Genomic DNA, 24,833 nt, shown 5'->3' on the forward strand with positions numbered 1-24,833 from the left:
CAGGACGGAGAAAGAATTTTAAATCCCCATTAGTATTCAGTTCTATGAGGTATCCCAACACAATAATTACCTTCGATGGAGTCCTGACAAATATCAATCAATCCAAATTCCTGCTTACAAAATTAAAGGGAGTAGGATGGTTTTAGATTGTTACAGGTAAACTCAATCAAATATACGATACAGAGTCAAACCCAGCACAATGTGCAATTCTGAGCCAACCCTAGCACAAAGTACAATACTAAGTCAACTCAGCACAAAGCACAATACTGAGTCAACCCTAACACAAAGTACAATACTGAGTCAACTCAGCACAAAGTACAATACTGAGTCAACTCAGCACAAAGTACAATACTGAGTCAACTCTAACACAAAGTACAATACGGAGTCAACTCTAACACAAAGTACAATACTGAGTCAACTCTAACACAAAGTACAATACTGAGTCAACTCTAACACAAAGTACAATACTGAGTCAACTCTAACACAAAGTACAATACTGAGTCAACTCTAACACAAAGTACAATACTGAGTCAACTCTAACACAAAGTACAATACTGAGTCAACCCTAACACAAAGTACAATACTGAGTCAACTCTAACACAAAGTACAATACTGAGTCAACTCTAACACAAAGTACAATACTGAGTCAACTCTAACACAAAGTACAATACTGAATCAACCCTAACACAAAGCACAATACTGAGTCAACCCTAACACAAAGTACAATACTGAGTCAACTCTAACACAATGTACAATACTGAGTCAACCCTAACACAATGTACAATACTGAGTCAACCCTAACACAAATTACAATACTGAGTCAACTCTAACACAAAGTACAATACTGAGTCAACCCTAACACAAAGTATAAAACTGAGTCAAACCTAACACGAAGTACAATACTGAGTCAACTCTTGGGCAATGTGCAATATGGAGTCAACTCTTGCACAATTAATATATCAAATTCTGAGCCAAGTCTGCAAAAAGTATACTAATGAATCAAATCTAGCAATTATTGGTACAATACTTAGTCAATCCTATTAAATGTACAATGAGCCAATTTAACCACAGAAAGTGTTGTAGCAATAGTAAATGTACAGCTCTGACAATAAGACTGCTAAGTCAATTCTACTAAAGTACAACGTTAACAGACGATGTATCAACCTACAGGTATGAAGCAGTACTGGAACTTAGAAATCTTTAGGTATATACTATTTGAAGGTGAGCGTAACTATTGCTTTTGCTGGAATCATTTCATGCATATTTGATATGTAGTAGATTCTAATACCAGGTACTTAGTGGATGATACAAAATAGTTACTGTATACAGAAAACAGAAACAGTGCTGGTGCACTACCTAGTCATTAAAAACCAATAGAATGTAAATCTATGGTGATGACCTATATTTAGCCACGCCTGCTCTGGCAATGGTCAGAGGAGCCACTCGGAAATTTTCTGAAGTACCAGTCCACTTTACTTTGCCACAACCTTTTTTGGCAACTGACCAATATATGAAATTCATTTTTTTTAAAAAATTGGATGCAAAGTAGAGAGAGAACAAAAAATTCAGTCAAGTCAAGTCTGTGGGTTTGGGCACTGTTAATTGCTATGGTGTGCTGCCTGCTATGATATGCTGTCACAGTTATGACCTCAGCCTGTCATAAAGACGTACCTATCCATATTAGCTTCACATGAACAATCCCCTGTTTGTAGCTAAGTCCTACATAAACAACAGAGTTTTCCGGCACCAACTGTCATGCATTAAAAAGTAAATCACAGAAAATTATAACAGTCTGCAAAAATTGATAAATACCAGTAATATGTTTGACTTGGAACTCTGTCTGGTGGTAAAAATTTGTAGCATCACATGATTTCTTCTTGACATTTTGACATACAAATTATAAACTACATTGCCAGAAGAAACCTCAAAGTGAGACCTTTACTTAGTCGAGACTTCTCACAGCACGAAATGGACTTGGACCTTCTGATTTCGATTCGTGTGTAACTTTTTACAGGATTTTGAAGTGACAGATATAATTGATATTAATCATACTTATCAAGGTAAATATTTCAAAACTATGGATTCTGGCCAGTGCTGTCCAAACATCACTCAAACAAAATATCTCTGGCTCCAAGACTGGCTCAGCTGAATATGTATGTCGATTATCTGAACAAATAAAAACCAGAATCAATGAAAAGTTTTAGTTTTGAATTTCTCATCTCTAAGAGTCCCATCATAAATTAACAAAGTGTCCTTACAGCTTCAATGCTGTGTGAAACATTACCTCCACACAGCTGTTCAATGACATTTTACCGTGAGCATTCAGACTGTTTGAATTAGCTAGAGTAACCTTAGAATAAACAACACCTGAAATTTCACTTGACTTTGAACCTAGAACATCATTAATTTCATCTAAAACTCTTAAAATAAAACGCAAAGTTCTATATAAGTAACACTACATCGTCTAACCTTTTACAGCTGTTTCTGTTAATGTAAAATGTGGGGAAAAACAAGTGTGTTGAGCTAAAATTCTCAAAACTATAACCTTACAGCTTTAATGTATGTATTTATGTAGAAAAATCCTTTCATATTGACTGAAATGAAATTCTCCTCATTTCACTTCATTGTTAAACCCTACACAAAGTTCATTCATAGGCATGGACATAAATTTGGAGCTTCTAGGTCAAACAAGAAAAGAAGTAGCTGGTGTACTCTGAAGATAGGTCTGGTTAAGTTTGATCAAACTAACAATACATTGGCAGTAACAGGAGAGATATATTGATGTTCTTGAATGTTAATGAATCACCTGTGTTGATATCTCCAGGTAAAGATAATAATGTGTCCCTAAAATACATACTTAGAACCACTACAACAGAACCTCATCACCTTTAGATCATCAAATAACATTCTGTATGAATTTTTCAAAGAGTTTCAAAATCTGAGGACACTGTAAAGCAAATCAAAGCTTTAACCACCTACAGATCCAGAATTCATCTCATGTTGAGGCTTATCGGTTCTTATACATCGTTTGTCATCTGTTAACGATTCCTTCTTAAAGCCCTCGTAAATCATAGCCTCAATCATAACCTTACCTTGATACACTAATCTCATTATCCTCCGTCCAATCACTGACCTCATCAACTATAGCTAACCTCATCAGCCTATCAGCAACCACATCTCAGTCATGTGATTATTATTATAACCAATGGCAACATGGCTGGTTAACACTGGGAAAGTTTGCATTGAGACTGTTTCACTGACAGACATGATATTCCTTAAGAATAATGAGGGATAGATAGAAAACTTGAGAAAGACAATAGAGAATTCAAAGGTCATTTCGTCCAAGTGAATACATCCAACATAATATTGAAACACATCAAACATTTCTTCTTTTTTCTTTATTGTCATAAAGAGGATTGGCTTTCGTAAATTACTTCAGAATTTATTTTAAACAATTATGAAATTGTAATTAGAGTTAATGTTAAGACTTACCACATTAGAATACTTCAAAAGACAAGAACATTGTAGGTTGACAAAGCATCCAGTACAAGATTTATGCAGAGAGGCTTCAAATAACTAGAGCTGCATTCATCCTTTGAAATATCATCCCTGCTCTAAGATCATCTTTGCGCATCTTTGAGAAAGTGACATTACTTACTTAAATTGACCAAGATTTACGAGTGTCCTTGATGAAACAAAGCTCCACGTTATATTTTTGCAACTATTTCAGGCCTTAATGTTTGAGTTTGTATCAAGACTTTGATCGCATGTCTGTATTTGTTACACTAGCATTGTACATAAATCTATAACATGCCAGACAAGAGCTAAATTCTGCCCAAAAGCTTAATTTTCAATTTCCACACAAAACATACAAGATACTGTTCCTTATTATAGTTTTAGAATTCACTTCATGCCGCTTGCCTAACAAGAAATGACAAAGTAAAGTTATATAGATGTGTGTATATATATATACCTACCAGAGTTGTGATTAATATCTTCTAAATATAAATTTCAGAACGCTACAAAATGCTGGAAATAAACCCACTTTTCAAGTGAAAAGTTTGAAGGTCACTAAGATTAAAAGATTGATGGATGTCACAGGCACAGAACCATCCATTGATGTCATTCATTAATGGTGAAACAGGGATCTGTAGACAATGAAATGGATTGCTTTTCAGAAAATCTCCGCCGAACAGTGCAGGTCGATCATTGAGAGCTTCCTGAAAGGCAGGTAACTCTATACTCTGTCTACCTTAGGCCTTCCATCAATTAATCAAAAATCATTGCAGCCTGTCATAAATTTTTATGGCTACGGTGTCTAATGATAAAATATCTCAGCTTCATCATGCACAGTTCATTATCAGTATCCAATGTATGATGGAGAGGGTAGGCTTAGTGCTATATTGGTCAGGTTAACTTTGACATCAATCTTTGAGATCACATCCATTACCCTGAATGTCCCTGAGCATAGTCTTTTTTTTTAATGAAAATTGATAAATTGAAAAATGAAGTTTAATCATGTGAGAAAAAAATCTTTTTCACCGAAATGTCTCATTTTTGACCTTGAAATAAGTATGACAGGTCAAACTGTCATATGAAGTTTTTGTAGTTGTACAGCTAAAACTATCACAAACTATTGATACCCGACTACATGTGTATTTAGGACAATTCAGGGCACACTGGGCAGACACCAGATGGACATACAGGACACTGGACAGATACCAGATGGACATAGGGGACACTGGACAGATACAGGAGACACCAGATGGACAAAGGGGACACTAGACAGGTACAGGAGACACCAGATGGACAAAGGGGACACTGGACAGACACCAGATGGACATAGGGGACACTGGACAGACACAGGAGACACCAGATGGACATAGGGGACACTAGACAGGTACAGGGAATATACATCATGCTTCCTCAGATAAGACATGTTAAAATGTACACAACAGACAGTCTGAATAAACATAGGGGGTACAGGACAGACACAGGGGACGTTGGATGGATAAAAGGGACACTGGAAGACATTGGACAGACACAGGGGATATTGGATGGATAAAAGGGACATTGGAAGACATTGGACAGACACAGGGGACATTGGATGGATAAAAGGGACACTGGACAAATTAAAAAGACATTGGACAGACACAGGGGATATATAGCCTGCTTCAACAGAAGAGAAATATGTTAGGATGGACAAAATCACACATGACAGAATAAAGTTCCAGTATCTTGGGTCATCAATTTTTGTCATTACAATCTGGTTCAGACTTAGACAAACTGCAAAAATCTAGAGTAAACCCTTCCAAATCATTAAGGCATCCCAGGGATATCAACATCAACACTGATCTCTGCCATTAGTGTTCCTTCTGTAGAGAGTAAATGACCTTGATTGGCCTGTGGTACCGTGTATGTTAAAGTAATATCACTGAATACAGCAGATTATCATAAGCTGTGTGCTCCAACTGCTCAACTGAACTCTGGCAAATTTATAATATTTAGATTTTTTTAGAAATGAATACATAGGAAATGTAGGGTATATTGACAGTACAAGTGAAATATACCTGATGATAAACAGGAAACAAATGTTCTCATTATTTATAGTTCCATTAAATAAGGGCAAAGTCAAGGCTGAAACTGCCACTTTTTATGTAAACTTGTAAAATATTTAATGAAACTATGTATTGATAACTTTATGTTTTCTTGTCACTGAAGCTATGTCTATTCTCCAATAAAAATGTCAAAAAATATATATATGGTTATTCATAATTGTCGAACACTTATTGTGTGATCTGTAAGTGTTTGTTTCTATTTCAGAGTTCTTAAAGACTTAGAAGTCTGAGCAAAGTGAAATTCACCAAATGTACAATTATCCATGTATCTGATTTATAGAATATCACTCATCTCATACGGAGACATGAATCAACATTTGCCTTTAAGTCCTCTTTCAGCATTAAATCTAGTACATTGAAAACATGCGGTTTACTACCTGCCCTACATATCAGCTGTAGCATCCATACATGCAACATCCATCATTGAGTTCTTATTTGTACCAAAATAGAAAGAAATGAAAAACAAGTTACCTACCTTAGCTAGGTGGCGCTGTGTTGTCAGTGGGCCAAACTACTGACAGTGCGGAGATTCTGTGAGACAATAGGGTAGGACACAAGGGTGGTAGTGGCAGCCTGCATGTTTTGGGGTAGACTCTGTGTGAGACTGACGGGCGGTGGCAGGGCCTGAGTCATACTGACAGGCGGGGGCAGCGTCTGCTGGATGGACACGGGGGCCAGGGTTACACCCGTCAGATTGTTCTGCGGAAGAGATACCGGAACTATAGACCCGGGGTTCATTGTCACTGTTGGTTGGTTTAAACTCCCCTGAGCTGCTGCCGACACCGGCGCTAGCTCCCGCGCCAGACGCTGCTGCAATGCATGCTGGGAAGCCAGTTCGGAGTTGAGAGCAATCTGTTGTGCAAGACTGTTTGCTAGGTGGTTCAGAGATTGTGGAGCAGCAACATGGCTGGTCCCTAAAGATGTCCGACTAACACGATATCGAGCGTTCTGCTCAAGAAGCACTTCGTTAGTAGCTGTCAAATCAGCTACCTGTTTTTTAAGTTCATCCACTTTTCTACGTAATACTGAATTCTCGTCTTCTAGAAGCTGGTAGCTGAGGGGACGGGAAGGAGAATAACGATTTTCTACAAAGTTACTGCTGAATCCATCTACGTCCCTATCTGTCCTTCTCCGCTTTACACCACTACTACCATGACAATACTCAAAACTCTCAAACCGCTCAAAGTCTTCCTCATAAGGATCATAATTCTGTGAATTGTTGTTCCTCTGGTCGGACTTACGTAACTCAAATTCGTATTCAGTGGCTGTCAGATGCCTGAATTTACACTTTATGCCACGTTTACAGTTCATTTTAAGGTAGTCTTTACAAATAGGGATTTCACCCTTTAGGAGGGGCATGTCGTTGCTAGGGGTAACCCCGACACCAAGAGCAGCAGCTTGTTGAAGCCGTACAGGTAGTTGGCCAGTCTGTTTATAATGTTCCTCCTCTTCACGGGAACAATGTAGGAATTTACAGTTTGGGCGGTGGCAGCCAGTGTTTTGATAGTCATGACAAAATGTGTAGTCGTACTTCCGTTCACGTGAGGATTGATCCTCAGAGTGTGGGTGGCGGTACTTACAACGCTTACCACGCTTACAAACATTCCGTAAGTAATCCCGACATATATCATCATCATTACCATTCTGTTTACCAAATTTCACACTAGATTCACTTCCACTTTCGCTGTTATCAGACATCTTGCAATCCAGGTTATGCATTCAAACAGTTTTAATTGATCACAATATTCCTTTTGAATTTCAAAACACAAGATCAGAAATAGAAAATTATCCAAAGGGATAAAAAGTATACACAAATCAAAGCTCGCGACTCCTTACTGAGTTCCCATGTGTCTACGCATGTAGTCGCATCTATAAGCACAAGCGATAATGATTAAGAATTTCGAATTTCGCAAATTTTTTTTTTTTTTCATCAAAATGGTAAGAATCCTGTAGTAGATGAAAAAGTTTCGTAACACAGCATTTTTTTCGCAGAAATGACAGCAAAAGGCACTTAAACAACACAAAATTGAGTACTATGTCACAGCATCGTGTATTATGTCACTGACAAGCGTAGCATCTCTCTGGCGCGCTGGACTTCTGTCTATCTATACCTCAGATCTGCAAGTAAAACAAAATGGGAAAATTAATCCTTGCAAAAGAGAGTCTGATCTTGGACCTTAGTGACCGCTGAAGAAATACAAACAGGACTTCAATCTAATACAAATATACTATAAGGAAATATTGTATTACTATTATCCAGAGATGTTTAGATAGTTATCTAGATACAAATAATGAAGAATCACAACAATTATGTGACCAACAGTGTTCAGGATGAGAAATTTGATTCAGATTTAAATCAACCAGTGTAGAGGAATAAACAGAAAGTTACTCATTTTTAAATATGATGGAGACATCTTGTAAACATGGTTGTTTACTTTGTTTTTATGTTTCATTGAATGAACAGAACACCACACATAAACATTGTCACAAAATTGTCCAATCTGCTATGATAAAGATGTGTACACTTTAACCTAATAAAGATCCTAAGTTTAGCAGAGACATTTTAAAGGCAGGGAGAAGAATATCAAACGTGATAAACGAAAACTGACCACAGAAGGACAGTCTACTATACTATTGTCAAAATTTACTAGTAGTATAATAGGTGTGACTAATCAATTCCCACTGAAGCAAATTTCAGAAATCAGTATTTACCCGATTTACCAGAAATCAGTATAAACCGAGATTTACCAGAAATCAGTATAAACCGAGATTTACCAGAAATCAGTATAAACCGAGATTTATCAGAAATCAGTATAAACCGAGATTTACCAGAAATCAGTATAAACCGAGATTTATCAGAAATCAGTATAAACCGAGATTTACCAGAAATCAGTATAAACCGAGATTTATCAGAAATCAATATTTACCCAGATATACCAGAACATTTTTCTCAAGCTCAAACACAAAATCTAAATTAAGTTGTTATTGAAACTTAAACCTTTTGACATTACAGAGATTTCGAAAATTTGATAAAAGTCTGTTATTCCTACTGACAATATATCTTATCAACTTATCAAATAATTAGTTCTGATATGGTTACATATGAGATATAATTTGAATTTCTATTTCAATTATCTGTAAGACAATGATAGCCTCTGTTTGTCAGTTGTTTGTTGTTAAAAGTACATTTCAGAAGGACACTATTCTTTGAACTAGAAATAGTTGTCTCATTTCTGTTTTAATTCCACATAACTGTTTTTGTTGCTGTAAATGCATGTCAATCTACACAGAAAATATTGCGAATTACTGCCTCATTAGCATACAATGTACCGTATTTGCATACATGAATGAACTTTATGTAAATGGATGTTGCTAATCACTGCACACCATTCGTGTGTACCTCTCTAACTTCACACAACATGAAACATGATGAAATGTTTTAAAATTCTTCTGTTAGCAACTTGGTGACAAACCCATATTTATGTAAATAAAGTTCTCGATTGTAATGATTTCATCTTATGAAGTAAAAAAAAACGTTGAGCGTGAAAAAACAGTGTTCTCAAGCAAGGGAATGTCGTTATACTTGCCACATTTTTAACTGTCTAGAGGGAGAATGAGTGTGTTCATTAAAGACCTTAAGGTATAAATCTGGCCCTTTGACATCAATATTCAATCAAATCACAATATCATAAGCTGCTTTTTTCGGTGGACTGATAGAAGTTGAAAGCAGTTTAGAGGATTTACTGATAACTTATATAAAGATATAGGGACAAAAATTAAGATGGAAAGTCACTCTCTTTAATAAGGATTATGGGTTGGCAAGTGTAAATCTAGCAGGAAAAATGAGAGTTTTAATGATAGGACAAAGGAATGTTTTAAGTTCGAGCAAAGAACTTGTGATTTGTGGAGATCTTGAATAATGGAGGCAAGAAGTGACAGCTGGTTTTGTATTATTATATGACCACTAGATACAAAGTATCACTGTCAATGACAAGCTTAACATACTATCATAGGGAATCAATGTCAATGACAAGCTTAACATACTATCATAGGGAATCAATGTCAATGACAAGCTTAACATACTCACTATCACAGGGAGTCAATGTCAATGACAAGCTTAACATACTCACTATCACAGGGAATCAATGTCAATGACAAGCTTAACATACTCACTATCACAGGGAGTCAATGTCAATGACAAGCTTAACATACTCACTATCACAGGGAGTCAATGTCAATGACAAGCTTAACATACTCACTATCACAGGGAGTCAATGTCAATGACAAGCTTAACATACTCACTATCAGAGGGAGTCAATGTCAATGACAAGCTTAACATACTATCACAGGGAATCAATGTCAATGACAAGCTTAACATACTATCACAGGGAATCAATGTCAATGACAAGCTTAACATACTCACTATCACAGGGAGTCAATGTCAATGACAAACTTAACATACTCACTATCACAGGGAGTCAATGTCAATGACAAGCTTAACATACTCACTATCACAAGGAGTCAATGTCAATGACAAGCTTAACATACTCACTATCACAGGGAGTCAATGTCAATGACAAGCTTAACATACTCACTATCACAGGGAGTCAATGTCAATGACAAGCTTAACATACTCACTATCACAGGGAGTCTATAACATCCTCAGAATCTACACTGTCAATGACAAGCTTAACATACTCACTATTACTATTGAGTAACTTGTCATCAGAATCTACCAACAACATCATCATCACTGAGAGGTAACTGTCATCACCAGAATCAACCTATTACATCATCATTGGTAATTAAAGACTGTACATGTCCTCATATCACAAGTATGAAGGGCATTTGTTTTTGGTTTTTACAAAAAACAACCTATATCCTATCATTATAAAGGAGACTGAGGAAAGCTTTTACATGTACACCCATATTTAAAAATACATTACGTAATATGAAAATAAATGACGAATACTATTAAGACATGCAGCTCTTATGACCAATAACAAAGCCAAGTTTTAACATCTAATGGTAGAGCTCAAGAAAATGCTAAACCGAGGATTATACTCACTCTAAAAAGTCTTGCAATCCAATAAAATACCTGGCCGTATCTTGTGTAATGATGTTGATTATGTGTACTCCTTACTGTAAGGTAGTTTTGTATACAAATAAAAGTGTCAGATGATCTATTACATTAACATGGTTACCTGTTTGACCCAACAGGTGATTAAGCCGCTAATTGAAGTGGCATGTAAATTAATGTAATCAGATACAACAAAAATACCACAGCCTGTGTACATTTACCTCACTAACGAGTCAATCAGGGAATGGGGATGTCAGTTACAGTGATGTCAACAACTCAAGCAAAACATTAATTTACAAATTGTGATTATTTATGAGATAGCGACAGATGAAATGTGACATCCTTTTGAAAGAACAAGTTTGATGTTCCCATAAAACAGCTGAATAGGCAGCAATTTGAGGGAACTGAGAGAACGTTGTTCACAATGGTCACTGATTTGAGAGGATTGTGATAGAAAGTTGTTCACAATTGTCACTGATTTGAGAGGATTGTGAGAGAAAGTTGTTCACAATTGTCACTGATTTGAGGGGATTGTGAGAGAAAGTTGTTCACAATTGTCACTGATTTGAGAGGATTGTGAGAGAAAGTTGTTCACAATGGTCACTGATTTGAGAGGATTGTGAGAGAAAGTTGTTCACAATGGTCAATGATTTGAGGGGATTGTGAGAGAAAGTTGTTCACAATGGTCACTGATTTGAGAGGATTGTGAGAGAAAGTTGTTCACAATGGTCAATGATTTGAGGGGATTGTGAGAGAAAGTTGTTCACAATGGTCACTGATTTGAGGGGATTGTGAGAGAAAGTTGTTCACAATGGTCACTGATTTGAGGGGATTGTGAGAGAAAGTTGTTCACAATGGTCACTGATTTGAGGGGACTGTGAAAGAAAGTTGTTCACCATTTTTCACTGATTTGAGGGAACTGTGAGAGAAAGTCATTTTCAATTTGACACTTTTTGAAATAACACTGGACATTGCATTATTCTGTCTAATCGCGTAGTTCCGAACCCCAGAGAGTTCCAAGTGATGTGCCGTAGCCAACAAAAATTATCTGTATACAGGTATATATATGATATTTTCAGATCTGTACCAGCATGGTTGCCCGTGTAACAAACACAACACTTAAGGTTTACCTGAGTATATATTTTTTGTTTACAAAATGATAGAAAAATGGCAGTAACACAGAAGTATTGAAAAGAAACTTTCCTTTCTGACGGTGTGTGATTTGAGATTAGGCATTGCTGAGTTTCTGTAAACTGAGGCTGGTCATATGTTGCATTATGTAAACAAAACACTTTAAATTACAAGTGCACACGACTATTCTGTGACCAACCTATATATTTATGTCTTACTTCGGAAATGTACTTAGTCGTACTCCAAAATGTTTAGAAAATAAATAAACCCTATCCCACACTTTATCCTATCGTACATACATAGTGCATAAATCACGTTGACATTGTGCACACACTGTACGTCGTGTAACGTTGTACGATCCAACAACTGTATTTAACAGATACATGTACAATGGACGTGAGGTAGGTGACAAAGGTATGAAGAACTTATTCTATGAATTAAGATTAATCAATCTATTAATGAGCTTTTCCATAATTTTAACAGCAAAAGGAAAACAAAATGCGAGATACACAACCTTATGTTACCTTTTGTTGGTACTAGTTAGTTGGATGTAAAGACAAAGAGAATAAGCAACTACAGCTACATCCTGACTTGAACCTGGGAAGTTCATGGTCTAGGCAAATTCTCTAACCAAATGAATGACTGGTACGATCACGACCTGGTCTAGTACTTATACCAGTGATTTGTGTTGGACAGCCATCAAAAGAATTACATGTATTGTTACATATCTATACAGGTTGTCAGAATAAGCAGATATAACTGCTATCTTAGGTATGAGAATGAGGCCAACATGTACTGTATTACAGTAGTTAGAGTAAAACTGTCCATGTTTGTTATTCTCATCCAAAAAAGATTCTTTAAAATAAATGTCTTTACAGTATCATTCTGTTATGTAGTTTATGCTTTGCTTTAACAATTTTAGGCGATGACCCAAATTGAATCATTTCCCTGCGGAGCAATGAAATGATAGAATCCTGCTTACACCTCCCAGGTCACCCAACGTTGACCTGATTCAGCAGTCTCGGACTGGATCCCTTCTATGCTCCAATGAAAGCTTTTTCTGCTTCAGCCCCCCCAGGGAAGAACTAGTAAAAGTGAATAATGTTCTCCACAACCACAATGACACATTTAAAGGTCAAAAACCACCACAAAAGACAAACATCAAAATCTGATAAGATTGTTCAGACTGGATGCAGTACTCACCCAAACTTCACTACGTCACAACTGTCCACACCTATATCTACAGTAGTCACATGTATGCAGGACAATAATCTCGGTCTGAATGGACAGCAAGAAACAGTGATCCTTACTATCAAACTATATTAAGGTACAAGACATTTATCAATCTAACTGGTGACCCCAATAGCAATGACACTTCTGAACATTAGAAAGCTTTGACAATGCTAAGATATATGGCAAATAACTTGAATGGAGTCAGATTCAGGTTGATGTACTGTCTTTGAATGATCACATCAACTGTTAATACACATTTCCCTCCTTGTCACTCACCAGTCCATCCCTGTTATATACCTGTCCATCCTTGTTACTCACCAGTCCATCCCTGATATATACCTGTCCCTCCTTGTTACTCACCAGTCCATCCCTGTTATATACCTGTCCGTCCTTGTTACTCACCCGTCCATCCCTGTTATATACCTGTCCCTCCTTGTCACTCACCAGTCCATCCCTGTTATATACCTGTCCGTCCTTGTTACTCACCAGTCCATCCCTGTTATATACCTGTCCTTCCTTGTTACTCACCAGTCCATCCCTGTTATATACCTGTCCCTCCTTGTCACTCACCAGTCCATCCCTGTTATATACCTGTCCGTCCTTGTTACTCACCAGTCCATCCCTGTTATATACCTGTCCCTCCTTGTTACTCACCAGTCCATCCCTGTTATATACCTGTCCCTCCCTGTAATATCAGTCCCTTCCCTATTATACACCTGTCACTCTTCCCGCTTATTCATCAGTCACTCACCTATTATACACCAGTCTCTTCCCGTTATATACCAATACCTCCCTGTAATATCGGTCCCTCCCCTGTTATATGCCAATCCCTCCCCTGTTATATGCCAGTCCCCCCCCCCCTGTTATATGCCAGTCCCTCCCTGTAATATCAGTCCCTCCCCTGTTATATGCCAATCCCTCCCTGTAATATCAGTTCCTCCCCTGTTATATGCCAATCCCTCCCCTGTTATATGCCAACCCCTTCCTGTAATATCAGTCCCTCCCTTGTTATATGCCAGTCCCTCCCCTGTTATATGCCAATCCCTCCCTGTAACATCAGTCCCTCCCCTGTTATATGCCAATCGCTCCCCGTAATATCAGTCCCTCTCCTGTTATATGCCAACCCTTCCCTGTAACATCAGTCCCTCCCCTGTTATATGCCAATCCCTCCCTGTAACACCAGTCCCTCCCATGTTATATGCCAATCCCTCCCTGTAACATCAGTCCCTCCCCTGTTATATGCCAATCCCTCCCTGTAACATCAGTCCCTCTCCTGTTATATGCCAATCCCTCCCTGTAACATCAGTCCCTCCCCTGTTATATGCCAATCCCTCCCTGTAACATCAGTCCCTCTCCTGTTATATGCCAATCCCTCCCTGTAATATCAGTCCCTCCCCTGTTATACACTATCCAGCCCTTTTAGTTCCAGTACACAGGAGATCTTGGGAACAGTGTTGCCCTAGGACATGTACATGATGGATACCTCAGTGAGCAGCAACACAGGCCAAGCCAGGTTAATGTGTTTTCACTAACTTCCTGCAAAATTTACGACAAACTTATGACCTGTTGTGTGCCATAAAAATCTATTAAGCTTAATTCTTGGAGAAATAGAGGCATTTTCTTCATATCCAAAGCATTTGAGGCCATCAAACTTCCCCTGAAACAGTATCTAACTATATCTTTAGGTCTAATGTCAAAATTTGTCACTTTTGATCAAATCCACTTCAGTGAAATTTGGGCAATCTTCAATGTAAGGGTTAAGTGGGAGAGACTCTCTGCTAAAATGAAATTAAAAACAATTTTTTTTTATCAGAAAATCTAACATTAACAGAATAGGGAGAGTAAAATCCTGCATCTCATGTATTGTAGTGGAAGCTTCTTAAACAATATCAACCCAATGAAGACAACTTCCTTGTTTTAAGTGGTGAAGTTTCCAGTCAGGCTATAAGATGTCATGATAAAGAGATTTACAAGGTCACAAATTCATATTCAAAAGATGCAGGTTAAGTAAAATTATGGGATTGTTTTACAGTCATTATATTGTTCTCATTTAGAAATATTCTATTTGTTTTATACGACATGAAGCTGGACATATTTGATGTTTGTTAGTTTGCTTGTTGAATTAATTGTTGTTTACCTTGATCTCAAATTGAGAAAGTGACTTTACTTGGATTGATATGGCAGGTGTTGTTGATGTAGCAGAAGCATAAGGTTACTCTTCTGGAACACCTGGTCTTATTCTCCTTTCACTTTTTCAGGAGACACTGTATAAACTTTTTTTAGGGTTCATATTTTGCCTTAGTTTTATTGACTTTGATTTTGGATAATGATCCTGTTGTCATGTTGGTATTTTCTTGTTGTTTCTGAAATGATCCTCTCTTTGTCAATATAATTCTGTACATACATGTAAACATATATCTTCCTAATTTTTTAAGTTCTTATATGAATTATGAAAATTTTACAATTAATTAAACTTCTGAAATATCAGTTTAAAAGTTTCATTCTGAAAAAAATTACGTTATGAAAATCAACCAATTCATGTCAGTAACACTGTTAAAATCTTTAAAAAAATCAACAAATATCTTGTATATTACCAATGTTAGCATGACCTTTACATAAAGAATCTTTTCTGAAGAAATTTCTTAGAAAGGTCTATATTGAAGTTATACAACCAATTAGACATGAGTAAAGAATTAGGAACCAAACTAGTATTGTGTACTATAGGGAAGGCTGGAGGCTGTGCTGGTATGTACAGTACAAAAAACTGTGCCTATGCACTACTGATTCACATATCTTCGAAGCCTTGGCTCCAACAGTTCCTCTGTTCAATGGGAAATGCCAGGTTTGGCAGAGAGCAAATTCCCATCATATAACAATCATATCTCATCACAAACATTGTAAAACAGTTGATCTCATCTCCAACATACCTCTTTTAAGGGGTATTGTTTTCCACAAGACACATCTTCAGGTCTGATGTTTATTTTTTTTCTGTGTTATATGGCACCATTTCTGAACACCCATCCATTCCACATATGTAAGACTTGCTTTCTCATGGATCTGTTCTTGTTACCAAACAATTCATTTCAGGTTTGTTATTGGATGTTTTGCTTCCAACTTTACAATAAACAGTCTTTTTACGATCCTGACTTTCCTAGATTGTAGCTAGTTAGTATGCCTTTATGTCTCTGTCAGTATTTTCTAAGACATGTTGAGGTTTTACAAACTTATATCTACCTTCAAATAATGATGTAGATGCTATGTGTGCAACCTTTGAACATAGTTAAAAAGCTTTCATTCAGTCAGCATCATCTCCAAACTCTGACAATTGTTAAGAATAAGTTTATATTTCTTTACCTAATGCTGCCAATTTGTGTAGCAGGAATCTAAAACAGGAAAAGATAAACAATTTGTATAGGTGTCCAATTTAGGATTCTGGAAAACTTATGGTAGCCATGCCTACTGAAGGCACAGCTAATTTTGGTCACCATAGCAAGAAAACACAACAGTAAACCATGGTTATCAATAACAAACTTCATTTTCCAAGGACCTCAGTCACCAAGGACAGCTATGACCTTGGACATCACACACCATGGACAGTTACCATGATCATAGACCATGGAAGTCAATGACCTTGGACATCAGGCACCAGGGACAGTTACCATATCATGGACCTTGGAAGTCAATGACTTTTGACATCAGGCACCAGGGACAGTTATCATGGAAATCATTGCCTTGGACATCAGGCACCATGGACAGTTATCATGGAAATCAATGGCCTTGGACATCAGACACCAGGGACAGTTACCATGGAAATCAATGGCCTTGGACATCAGGCACCAGGGACAGTTACCATGGAAATCAATGGCCTTGGACATCAGGCACCAGGGACAGTTACCATGGAAATCAATGGCCTTGGACATCAGGCACCTGGGACAGTTACCATAGTCATCTTAGTTTTGATACAAGTATGTTGTTTCTACAAAGCAATGACTTCACTCCTGAGACCCTTACTCCTAGAGGGTGCCGTGCTGGAGATCACACAAGTATATTTGTATGATTCTCCCAGTTTTGTGTCCTATACTTTGTAACAAAGGCCCATTATGTAACTGGTACTGAAGTAGGCTCTTGATGATGATATTAGTAAGTGTTGGAGGACACAGCACGTGCTTGTACTTACAACTCTGCTAACTCAGCAAAAGTATTTGTGGGTCTATTTGGTACCAGTGTCTCAGTGTTGAGATTCTCTCTAACTATTGGTTAAACATTCAACATTTCTCTCACTTAAATACTATATGACTAAACCAGACTCCAAACAGAGACCCATACACTGGTCAAGTCTGTCAACAATGACTGTTTGATATCCAGACATGATAACCTCAATAACCCATTTTTGCGTATTTTATCATACTTCACAGCAGTCAAACTATCCATTTTGATTCTTTGATGTATTGCACCAGGATATGAGAATGAACAGGACAAAACCCAGACAGATGTGGGATTATCTCTCTTGTCACAGATCCAATAGCTGAATTTACTACAAGTAGGTAATGAAAAATGTTTATCTAATTTTTCTTGAAATCTGTAAATCTTCCCATCTCATTCCCCCAATAAACAATTTAACCTGTCAGGGATGAGAAACTCTCAGAATCCATTATTTGAAAATCAAATGTAGTGATCTATGTTAAACTGTAAACTTGGATAGGAAAATGCATGTTCTGCATAACAACCAAGCATATAGGAGAGAAATGACCTACTGACACATGACTAATGATATATCTACAATATCATCTCCAATATGTCCACGTAACAGATGTTACGTCCCTTTAAGTCATTTCTTATAAGGAAACAATAATGCTTTATATCCTAACTTGACTCTAAACATCACAGAGGACAGCACCATGACAACATGTGTCCTGACTCAGCTTAATAGGAGCTCAGAACGACAACTGTGCATGTCCTGACTCACCTTAATGAGAGGCTGACAACACTCCATGTCCTTACTCAACTTAATGGGATAGGATGACAATGCTGTAATCATTTGTGAAAAAGTGTTACAATAGTGTGTCTTGCATATGTCAAAGTGTGGGTGGCATCAATGTTCGGTTTATATCTTGTCAAAGTGTCCCTTCTTCTGTTCTGTCTCAGATGGAGTTTAATGATGTTTCAAAACTGAGCTGTATACTGATTTATGGAGAGCAGTATATATACTGACAGATATACACACTAAAATGAATTAATTTGCCAAATTAAGGTTGTGGCATTCCAGATATGAAATAATACATTTCTGTTTAAATGCATGCATACACTAATCATAATATAGAATATTACTTGAGGACAAATTTGCATAAAAGATTCCAGGAGTAGCTGCATAATTTTCACATTTCTCATGATGAACATATTAGCATATTATCTATATGAAGTATGGTAGAGCTGTTTTAATGAGAAAGGGGTAACATGTATAGTGCAGAGCTCAACTCCCTTTTCCCTGATGCACCTTAACTGTTAATCTATTTGTTCTTACCTGTTTCCCCAACACACCTGAACTGTTAATCTGTTTATCTAACACACCTGAACTGTTAACCTGTTTATCTAACACACCTGAATTATTTTACCTGGTTACCTTAAAAGATCTAACTATTAACCTGTTTATCTAACACACCTGAATTTTTTTACCTTGTTACCTTAAAACACCTGAACTGTTAACCTGTTCATCTAACACACCTGAATTTCTTACCTGTTTCCCCAACACACTTTAGCTGTTAACCTGTTTCAATGACATGTGTGGATTTTTTACCTGTTTCCCCAGAACATCTGAACTTCCTACTGATTTCCTCCATCACTCATCAATGTCTTAACAGTTTCACTGTCACAGCTTCTTACCCATTTCCACAATACACCCAACTTCAATGAGTTATTACCTCTTTCTCTAACAAACCTGAACTTTATACCTGAAATGTAGGTATACCTAAATTTTATGCCTGTTAAGGAGAAAACTTTTCCCAGGAACATTCTATTTCATACTCACACGCCAAGAATGAAGGGATAAAGTGTGAACTGATTCAAGCTCAAATGAAATAAACATACAGGTACCCCAACCTTGTTACTATGTAACACTAAATGATTGCTCCCTCCTGCTACTGTGCTCGTTTGATTTATGTGATAGAGAAGAGTAATGTCCTCTCATTACATTCCTGACTACCCCTTGGTGCTAAAGGAACATTCGCTTAATATGGTAAAATTTACTCTCAAGTTTTGCTGGTTTCCAATCTTTGACCCGAGAAAAAAAATCACAACCAAAGTTCTTTAGCTTCAAGCAAGCTTCTAAATCTCCTAATGCTTACATATCCTGAGTGTTCAGATCTGTTCATGCTGGGACTTGCCCCAGTCACCAAATCTAAACAAATCTGGCTACCAACTATATCATGTAAGATAATTCAGCATTATCAACTTTTACCATATCTTTTATAATACCGTAAATTCAGCCAGGTGAACGCTTGTTGTCTATATAACATTACAGGAGTATTTTGGCTGTTGAGGTGGCTAACACAAATTTGAAAGATATTTCAATGATATTTACATGATTGTTGTATTGACTATTACTGTACAAAGTTATTGTATCTTTAGAACAAGTTTCTGTTTCTAAAAATTCTGTAAATTTCTCAAAACTTCTCTTTACTCAAAGTGACAAAGAGAGTGACCTTAATCACTACAGGACATTCAAATATTATCTGAACATCAAAATATAAGGTGGGCTTATTACCAGACATGAGCTTAATGTCGGATAGATCTGATATCATATACCAGGAATTATCTTACCTGTACACTTGCACTAATTGCACTGTGGGGATTTGGACATAAATGATCTTGTGTCATTATCAACAAACAAATATTTACAGGCAGGTAATTGGTCCATTGTATTATTGGTCTGGTATTGACACAATGTAAACACAACAGCAGTAGGTGTACAGAATTAGGTTATAAATTGTGGTTAGTCAATACAATTTGCCTCTCTATTATATCCATCATTGAAAAGTACACATTATTACCAATTTTTTCCTGAAATAACATCTAATTGAGGTATGGATCTCAAAACATACTGGCTACTACTCATTACAGATCCCAATTAAATATATATGGATTATTACTTCGTTATCAGCAAATGACTGGGTCTCACAAACACAGATGTCCGGTCTCAGACTACAGTGAAACCCTTCCAAACAATAAAATGCAATGGCCTTCAGGATGACCATAGCATCTCTGATTAATAATGCAGTTGAGTTCATTACAATATTCCTTAAACCTTAGTATCAAGTTCAAGACACAGACTAGAAAGTTACACATAAATGGGTTTGACATCCAGACATGGAGAGGTGTAATGAGAACACCTGCCTGACCCTGGAGATTGTCAACAGGGATTCCAGTTAACTTCCGCAACCTTTAGGATTACAGAACAACTCGTTTGTAAAAAACATCAAAAATATATTAGGTATGAATCATCTTTGACATTAAGCAACACTGTTACTGCATAAAGTTTCAGTAGAAATACTACCATTAGCTATATCATGGTCCTGTAATAAGCCCACCCACTCTCATTATGTATACAGTAGAAATACTACCATTAGCTATATCATGGTCCTGTAATAAGCCCACCCACTCTCATTATGTATACAGTAGAAATACTACCATTAGCTATATCATTGTCCTTTTTATAAACATATCTCAATACTTTTCCTGGTTGACTGTGATTGAAACATTAGATTGACATGATATATGAGAGGTAACATATGTATATATCTTCTATAAATAGACCATATTAAAAGTAGTATATATGTCTATATACTTTATAGGTAAAGTATGTGAAAAGTAATACATCTTCTACCTGTATATTCCTTAAATAGTAAGTACTACGTGCACAAACATCACACTGTAAGGTTGACACAGTTCAATCTTAATTGACTATATATCCATCACATACGAGGAGTCACACAAGTTCCAATTTAATCACACATTTCTGCCATTGCACGTTTTCCTTGTAAAATGAACATGTATACATTATTCAAGAGAATTCACACTATAAAAGTGTACACTGTATATTCATTACCATTAAAACAGGGCATTCTATTAAACTGGGAGCTAAACACACCATGGTATTCATAACTGTTGCGTAACTTGGAAAAAATTGGTCCAATTTTTTTTTTCACCTCATTGTCATGCCTTGTTTTATATATATAAATATATATATATACCTACTGACACACCATTCAGCTGTAATCTCCAGCATTTACAGATCCTTTATTTTTGTTTTCATTCTAATAGGAAAAAGGGTGAATCGGCTAAAATAAAAACGAAGGCAAACTCTGTTTGGAGAAGATTGATGATCGTAACGACAGCTCTAAGAAATTTAATCACACTTACTTGTCTCTAAATGGAGGAGACAAAGATATATGTATAACGCTATTTTCTAATTCTTCTAAAATTGCTATATCCTCAAGTAGACCATGATTTCATCATCCTAGATTACTTTGAATTACATATTCATCATTCATATTTTGTGCATATCTTTATTATGCATTATTAATAACTGTTTATCATATTAGTACAAGACTTTATCTAGAAGATGAGAGCAACTAATTCGATCCACACACAAAAGTATATATAACGGATAACTTGCTATATTTTCTCTACTTTTTTGAAAATGAAAACAATTTTTGATTTCTCATCACACATTCAGTAGAAAAATTTGAGTGTGATGTGTCAGTAGCTAAATGGTCATATTCATCAGACAAATGACCAGCGTGAAGCGTACTAGCACTGACGTACATAGTGTATAAGATGGTTACAGAATCAACCAACTATGATCCTATGTACACTAAGATTGAAATCAGTAAGACAGGATGTAAACAGATTATAGACCAAAAAATACACAAGATGGTAACAATGTACTGATGAATGTGACCGTGTAGTCATCGAAACATCACATTCCAATCTTCTACTGGGTGTGTTAAAAGAGCTTCTATGATATGACCAACCTGAAGAAAATGTTCCGAAGTCTATGGAATGTTACGATAAGTATGAGCCTAAAAGGGGACAACATATTACTTATTATCATTGGACTGGGAACTGGCTTATTACAAGAAATGAAATCAGGGAAATGATGTAACCCTAGGTTATAAATCTACAGAGCAGTCAAATACATGTGGGCTTATTACCAGGCATGGGCTTATAGACCAATACGTACCGTAAAAACACATCGCTGTCATCAAGTTATTACAATATATAATTGCAACAGATTATCCTCCCTCACTTTATGATCATGTTGAGGATTTTCTCTATGAATTCCTATAGGGGGCGTCTATCACAAATGACATTTCATAATTCAACGAGGGTAACCTAATTTGTTAACCGTTTAAACCTGTCTCATTGTTTTTTTCTGCAAAATAATGATAGTTACAGCTTTTATGCACCTTCATGCAGAACTCAGAAATTTCTGATTTTTTCCTCGTTTAACACAGGGAGAAACTGTCATTACTGTTGATGATTAAATTAAAGCTTCTTAAATACAGTTGTGTTTTAAAAACCATATCTCTACTGTTACTGTTAAGACACAGGTCTGTTTATTATACCCGGCAGATTACAGCTGGGGATCACACACACATGGAAGACCACATGTGCTCAAACAAGTTGGAATTAGAGAGAACAAATCTTACCTGGTATCTATAATCTTATTACTCCCATGCGTTACTTCCTGTGGTGGTACAGGTGATATGCTCTGATCTAATACAGCATTTTCTCACATCACAGGAATTTCATTCCTATGTCACTTTGAATTTTGTTTCCAGTTCATAAAATACATGTCATGTTGGTAATACAGCTTGTGTGTCTGTAGTATATCACCTAAAAAAATGTCTACTTCTAAAAAGACGTAAGATTGAGGACACCACAAGTTTGAGTGATTATATGTTCTGGGGTGTTATACGGTTTTCTCTCACCTGAAGTGTCAACCCCTGTGTTATAGATACATTGTCTTGTATAATTCCCTGTTATTGAGGTATAAACAAGTCTCCCAATGGACACAATGGTGTACACACTTCCGCTATAGTACAACAATACAGTACATTTAGCCGTGTTTGTGTGTGTGAGGGTGTGTGTGTATTACACATTTACATGGAACTATATTTAGTACATTCCTGTGTCAAGCCTTACTGGGCTCACCATGCCTTCTAAGGCACAGCATCTAGATCAATATAAACAGACAATAATAATTCAATTTAAATGAAAAGAATTGACTTAAACTTTCCTTTAAACAACCATCTTCTTAGCTTCTACACAAAACATACACCTGGTATTTTCTTTGTGCACATTGTGAAAATTAAATCACATTTCATCTTATTTAAACATCTAAACACTCGCACTTCAAGAATTACATATATATTTATTTCTTTGTTTTCAAATTACAGCTTAAAGAGGGAACAAATGCTGTATTTACATCAATAATAGATGTGCTGTTTCTATGAAGACACAGTGCTGGGTGGCCCCTAACCAAATCAGAAGTATGTAACCCTGTGTAAGTAAAGCTTACCTGCGCAATCAAAGTTCCTTTCACTGTCCAAATTACTGAGAATTATCCAAAGTTTTATACAACAACCATTCATGATTTGAGATAAGCCTGGACTGATGTACAGGTGATCATCGTATGTGATTTGAGGGTACAACAGTGTTGCTGTAGGAGAGTGACACACACTGTTTACCTAACACTGTCTCTAGCTGGTGTGACCTGCTCCTGCACAATACATGTGATCTCCCAACAGGCCTACACTTACTACTCATACACTTGTTGCATTTCTATCCATGCAATGATGCATGATTGGACCATGGAATTTCTACAATACAAAACATATATACCTTTTATTGATGAAATGATGTTATTGGAAATAAGTGATGTTAAGTTTGATCTGTATTATAACAGGTACTTGTATTTTCACATACTACAATACATGACTGCTGCAATACAAATATTAAATATACACGTATCCTAACATATTACATACAGAGAAATCTACGTGCTCTCTTTGTTTTCAGGAAACCTTGGTTAGTACACTGAATCTATTTTTGTATAAGCATGGTTAAAACCTTGAGAGGAAAAAAAAGGACATTCACAACCAAAACAACACATGACTGTCTGTGATTACAGCTTCATGAGAAACAATAACCTTCCCAGCGGGCACGGTGGATCTTTACCCAAAGTTATGGTCTACTGACTAAGCTATTATGTCCCATCTTTATACTTTGAAAAGTAGATTTTGTTACCATGTGATTAAAACTGTGAGATAAAGATTCTGTTTGCTTATGAAATAAAGTTCCCTTAGATCTCTGGTTTAAATCTACAAGGAGGATCCCTTTTGATATAGTGTTCAACGAGAGTACTCATGCGGCATAACATATGCCTGTAACCTTGTTTAAGAAATATCCATGATTTATTGTATTTAAAAGAATACAAAATATGGAGACAGTAATAATGGTTCACGTCAAGAAAGAAAAGTAGTTACAAAGAAGTTGGCTGAAAACTGAGGAAGGCGATATACACGGACAACGTTTAAAAAAAGGGTAATAACTCTTCCAAAAAACTGAAACTGTCAATAAGGAAAACATAATATCATGTGATTGTAATAAAGCTCAGCAAGTCTGAGAGGAATGAGTGAAAAACTGAGGTACGAGATATACAAAAGTAGGATAGTAAAAAGTGGAAAATGAAAGGCAACAGCTCCTTAAAA

General features: G+C 36.5%; 1 protein-coding gene across 2 annotated transcripts in view; it reads right to left on the minus strand.

The window, feature by feature from the left end:
* The window catches only part of LOC132544935 (zinc finger CCCH domain-containing protein 10-like), a 101,221-nt gene that overhangs the window by 13,171 nt on the left and 63,217 nt on the right, over nucleotides 1-24,833 (minus strand). The window contains exons 1-2 of one of the 2 annotated variants that reach the window (XM_060208601.1): nucleotides 23,642-23,848; nucleotides 6,094-7,736 (exon numbers count right to left, since the gene is read on the minus strand). In XM_060208601.1, the coding sequence (XP_060064584.1) occupies nucleotides 6,117-7,337 (1,221 nt within the window). In that variant the 5' untranslated portion in view covers nucleotides 7,338-7,736; nucleotides 23,642-23,848 and the 3' untranslated portion in view covers nucleotides 6,094-6,116. Of the gene's footprint in view, nucleotides 1-6,093; nucleotides 7,737-23,641; nucleotides 23,849-24,833 lie in introns of those variants that run through there. The other variant, XM_060208609.1, reaches the window with a different exon arrangement.

This window comes from Ylistrum balloti, unplaced genomic scaffold, assembly GCF_031769215.1.
Source record: "Ylistrum balloti isolate Yb309-2 unplaced genomic scaffold, AGI_CSIRO_Ybal_v1 Utg369592, whole genome shotgun sequence".
NCBI classification, from domain to species: domain Eukaryota; kingdom Metazoa; phylum Mollusca; class Bivalvia; order Pectinida; family Pectinidae; genus Ylistrum; species Ylistrum balloti.